Source organism: Eriocheir sinensis, chromosome 47 (assembly GCF_024679095.1).
Source record: "Eriocheir sinensis breed Jianghai 21 chromosome 47, ASM2467909v1, whole genome shotgun sequence".
NCBI lineage: Eukaryota > Metazoa > Arthropoda > Malacostraca > Decapoda > Varunidae > Eriocheir > Eriocheir sinensis.
This window is the reverse complement of record NC_066555.1, coordinates 7,108,030-7,113,029: the sequence shown is the minus strand read 5'-3', so window position 1 is coordinate 7,113,029 and position 5,000 is coordinate 7,108,030. Positions and strand designations below refer to the sequence as shown.

At 51.8% G+C, this 5,000-nt stretch overlaps 2 protein-coding genes across 17 annotated transcripts in view; one reads left to right on the top strand and one right to left on the bottom strand.

Annotated features, from left to right (window-relative positions):
* LOC126981323 (rap guanine nucleotide exchange factor 1-like) overlaps positions 1-5,000 on the top strand; it is a 123,095-nt gene that overhangs the window by 41,467 nt on the left and 76,628 nt on the right. For 3 of the 14 annotated variants that reach the window (XM_050832308.1, XM_050832307.1, XM_050832302.1), the window contains exon 1: positions 404-1,411. The exons of 4 other annotated variants lie outside the window; for them this stretch is intronic. In XM_050832308.1, coding sequence (XP_050688265.1) covers positions 766-1,411 — 646 coding nt within the window. In that variant the 5' untranslated portion in view covers positions 404-765. Of the gene's footprint in view, positions 1-402; positions 1,412-5,000 lie in introns of those variants that run through there. 7 more of the 14 variants (XM_050832313.1, XM_050832312.1, XM_050832311.1 and 4 more) reach the window with 3 other exon arrangements.
* The window catches only part of LOC126981325 (melanoma-associated antigen C1-like), a 3,405-nt gene continuing 1,255 nt past the window's right edge, over positions 2,851-5,000 (bottom strand). Inside the window, exons 1-2 of one of the 3 annotated variants that reach the window (XR_007733896.1) lie at positions 4,812-5,000; positions 2,851-4,601 (exon numbers count right to left, since the gene is read on the bottom strand). The exon at positions 4,812-5,000 is cut by the window's right edge and continues 1,255 nt beyond it. Coding sequence is in view for 1 of the 3 variants with exons in the window: in XM_050832318.1 (XP_050688275.1) it covers positions 3,944-4,496; positions 4,602-4,963 (915 nt within the window). In the remaining 2 variants the exon portion in view is untranslated. The other 2 variants (XR_007733895.1, XM_050832318.1) reach the window with 2 other exon arrangements.

Below are 5,000 nucleotides of genomic sequence, written 5' to 3'. Positions count from 1 at the left end.
TCCTTCTCCTCCTCCTCCTTCCTCGAAACCGTACTTTTATAGCTTCCTATTCACACGTTTCTTCTAACTGTCTTCCCCATATAGACATCCTCCTCCTCCTCCTCCTTCTCATCCTCCAGCTCTTCCTCATGTTCCCACGCCCGGGGCCACGGTAGCAAAATGAAGGCTTTATTGGTGGGCCATTGCGCGAGGGGGTGAAGGGACTGCTATTTAGGGGGCGGGGGGGAGGGGGGGGAGGATAAGTCAAGACGGTGCCCAGAGACAGCGGCGCCGATACTGTCTGTTAGGGCTGTCAGAGGGGGGGGGGATTTTAGGAGCGGGGGGTTAACGGAAGGGGGGCTATGTTCCGGGGGGGGGGGGGACTGTTGAAGGGGGGGCGTTGGGCGTTGGAGCAGACTACGTATGTTGTTGGCACTGGGCGGATCTGTCGTCAGTGTGTGTGTGTGTGTGTGTGTGTGCGTGTGCACCAGCAGGTGTCGCCCGCCAGGCCGCGCGCCAGGTCGGGGTCGTTGTGGGTGTCGCGGGGCGGGGGTGGGGTGGTGGGGGAGCGGTGGTGGTTGTCGCCGTGGTAGGGTGTCAGTGTCACCCTGAGTGCCGCGGGAGTGCCAGTGCCTCGGCCAGCCGTGCCCCGCCCCGCCCCGCCCGTCACCCCTCCCCCGCAGGTGTGATGGCGTGCAGGCTGCCCCGCAGAATGGCCGGAGCCGCCGGGTCGTGACCTTTGACCGTTAAGGCGCCCCGCCCCGCCCCGCCCCGCCGCGCCCCGTCATGCCGCAATACCACGACGCGGTGCTGGACCACGCGGGCTGCGGCCCCAAGACTGTGTTCTGGCCCGACCAGCCGCCCCGCCCCGCTCGCCGGCCCGCGCGCCGCCCCCACACCCGCAGCCTGCTGGCGGCCCTCAGGCGGCGCCGCGCCTCCTACACCGTGACGCCCGAGGATGCCCCGCCGCCCCACCCCGCCGCGCCGCCCCACCCCGCCGCGCCGCTGTGTCGCAGCATCAGCTACACCCACGACCGCCCCTCCAGCCCCGCCCGGTCCCCCTCCCCGGCCTGGTCCACCAGCAGCGCCTGGACCCCCACGCCCTCGCCTCCTGCCTCCCGCGTGCCATCCGCCACGCCCTCCCCGGCCGGCAGCCCGCTCCCTACTCCGCGGCTGTCCGGCGCCCCGCCCCGCCCCCCGCACGGTTCGTCCCCGGCGCCCCGCGGCCACGCGTGGTCAGCGCCGCCCAGTCCGGGCCGGGGGGCACGAAGGGCGCTGCCGCCGCCGCCTCGCCCCCACACCCAGGCCTGGGGCGAGGACAGGGACCCGTGGGCGGGCTGCGCGTCGCCCACGGACTGGCCGGACGGGCGGGCCAGGGCGGCCACCATCACCATGGCCCAGAACACGGCGCAGTACCGACAGTGGTTGCAAGGTGGGTGCCATCCCCCTGCCCCCTTCACCCACACCCTCTTTGGGAGTGTTGGGGGCACGCTTAAGGACCGCGCCACCCGGGGCACGCTGCCACGCTGTGTACAAGGAACCTGCGCTTGAGTCCGCCCTCCACGTGCACGTTTTCTGTCGCGAGGCCCGGCCACCCGTTTTCTGTGATGATGGTGATGTTCCTGCAGTTGTTGTTGTCGTCGTTGTTGTTGTTGTTGTTGTAGTTGTTGAGATGTTTTCCTGTGAGTGGTTCCGTTCTGCACACACACACACACACACACACACACACACACACACACACACACACAGGTAACGTGCCGTAATGAGGCGTTTGGTGTCCGCCGCTCCTCACCTGGCCGCCACACCTGTTAATGAGCCGCCTCACCTGCGTGTCACCTGAGGCCCCTTCAAACACGTGACTTACCGACGACGACAATTACCGGGGAGAGAGAGAGAGAGAGAGAGAGAGAGAGAGGACTATATTTAAAAATCGCAATAAGTTTGGAGCATACGCCGTCGCATTAGTCATGGAGTCAGTGGTAGATAAAAAAAAACATATAGATAACTGCAAAGTATTAATTTAAATAGGAAGTTATTATTACTGTTATTACTATTACTACTTCTACTATCACTACCACTACTACTACTACTACTACTACTACTACTACTACTACTACTACTACTACTACTACTAACAAAAACTACAACATAAAAAAAAACATAGGTGATTTCAGATCAAATAAATACGCAAAGAAATAAAGAAAAATCATCTCTATTTAAAACACACACACACACACACACACACACACACAAGACAGAACCAACCTAGCTGCGCATTATACCCCAATAAGGGAAGTTAAAGGCCGAATGTGTATGTGTGTGTGTGTGTGTGTGTGTGTGTGTGTGTGTGTGGAGAGAGAGAGAGAGAGAGAGAGGATATGGAATTAAGAATTAGTGGAGAAAGTGAAAAAAAAAAGAGATAAAGAATGAAGGTAAGAGAGAGAGAGAGAGAGAGAGAGAGAGAGAGAGAGAGAGGAAATTAAATGAAGGAAAAAGTAAAGGAAAAAAGATAATCGAGGAAAATTGATAAAAAAGAGAGAAAGAAAGATAGAAATAAGAAAGAAATAAAGGAGGAAGAGAGAGAAGGAGAAGAAGACGAGGAGAAAAATAAAAAAAAGATAGAAATAAAAAAAGAAAGAAGAAGAAGAAGAGACAAAATGACACACAAGGAAATAAAAAATAACCAAAGAAGGAAGACGAGGAGGAAGAAGAGGAAGAGGGAGAGGAAGGTGGTGGTGCAGGTGGAAGATGAGGAGGAGGAGGAGGAGGAGGAGAAGAAGAAGAAGAAGAAGAAGAAGAAGAAGAAGAGTAGAGGAAGAAAACGGATTGTAGCTTTTATATACGGAGAGAAGGAAAGAAGAGGAGGGAGGTAGAGGAGGAGGAGGAGGAGGAGGAGGGTAGACAGACAGGTGAGCAGGTAAGCAGGTAAGGCGTAGCATGTAGTTAATTAAGGTTAGGTAACGCAAGGCTGAGGAGGAGGAGGAAGAGGAGGAGGAGGAGGAGGAGGAGGAGGAGGAAGGTATTGAGGTGTTGCTATATAGTTATGATGATGATGATGATAATGAGATAGGTTATGTGTATCTCTCTCTCTCTCTCTCTCTCTCTCTCTCTCTCTCTCTCTCTCTCTCTCGTAGGCGCGTGGGAGCTGTCCTTTGTTGCAGTACACACACACACACACACACACACACACACACACACACACAAGGACACAACGCCTTCCCTATTCAGCGCGACAAACAATGGCTAATTATCACAAAAAAATAACCTTTCTGAATAAAAACCAACAACAACAACAAAAAAAAACACAAAACAACGCAATGGCTAATTATCACAAAAAAATAACCTTTCTGAATAAAAACCAACAACAACAACAACAAAAAACCGCTTCCCTATGTGTCTAAGATTTTTCTCATGTCGCGAAGATCATTAATTTTATCCACCTTGAAATGTAACTCTTTTTTTCTTCTTCCTACGCCCTTTTTTTTTTATCTCGGGTCTGTCACAAGGGGGAATTTCAACGCCCAGATTACAAGTTTTCCGGGTTTACGCTATTTCCGTAAGGCAAGTTCCAATAGCATCAGTCAGTCAGATTCCTTAACTCTATAGGCCAGTTTCACAGTTCCCCATGACGGGTTAGTAAGCTCCCAAACCAATACCAGAGCCTTCGAAATTTCCTTGTATAGTGTCTAGCGTTTGTATTTAAGTTCACAAATTTGATGAAACTATACTGGAAAAGTCTTGTGTATGTAGCGTGGCATCGAAGACCTCACCATTTTGGATTGTATGGTATTCTATTGTTTGGTTCGGGCTGTTACGAAGACACTGTGTTGGACTGTGAAATCGGCTCTGTGGCTGTGAAACATGGACACAATAGCGACTTGAAGAGATAGATTGATCCCTTCGGTAATCACGGTATATCGCTGGATTGTCTCTGCGTCAAACCAGCGACCACCCCGTGAGACTATTAGGGTCGTATCATCAGACATTTCGTTGCCCAAGAACACATATTTGACAAGGCTTTCGTAGGAGTTGTGGGCATTTCCAGAAGTAGTTTTATGACCCTGGTGGTAGTTTGACCCTTCCTCTGTACCGTGAACCTGAAGAAACACATATTTGACAAGGCTTTCGTAGGAGTTGTGGGCATTTCCAGCAGTAGTTTTATGACCCTGGTGGTACTTTGACCCTTCCTCTGTACCGTGAACCTGAAGAAACACATATTTGACAAGGCTTTCGTAGGAGTTGTGGGCATTTCCAGCAGTAGTTTTATGACCCTGGTGGTAGTCTGACCCTTCCTCTGTACCGTGAACCTGAAGAAACACATATTTGACAAGGCTTTCGTAGGAGTTGTGGGCATTTCCAGAAGTAGTTTTATGACCCTGGTGGTAGTCTGACCCTTCCTCTGTACCGTGAACCTGAAGAAACACATATTTGACAAGGCTTTCGTAGGAGTTGTGGGCATTTCCAGAAGTAGTTTTATGACCCTGGTGGTAGTCTGACCCTTCCTCTGTACCGTGAACCTGAAGAAACACATATTTGACATGGCTTTCGTAGGAGTTGTGGGCATTTCCAGAAGTAGTTTTATGACCCTGGTGGTAGTCTGACCCTTCCTCTGTACCGTGAACCTGAAGAAACACATATTTGACAAGGCTTTCGTAGGAGTTGTGGGCATTTCCAGCAGTAGTTTTATGACCCTGGTGGTAGTCTGACCCCTCTTCTGTACCGTGAACCTGAAGAAACACATATTTGACAGGGCTTTCGTAGGAGTTGTGGGCATTTCCAGAAGTAGTTTTATGACCCTGGTGGTAGTCTGACCCTTCTTCTGTACCGTGAACCTGAAGAAACACATATTTGACAAGGCTTTCGTAGGAGTTGTGGGCATTTCCAGCAGTAGTTTTATGACCCTGGTGGTAGTCTGACCCTTCCTCTGTACCGTGAACCTGAAGAAACACATATTTGACAGGGCTTTCGTAGGAGTTGTGGGCATTTCCAGAAGTAGTTTTATGACCCTGGTGGTAGTCTGA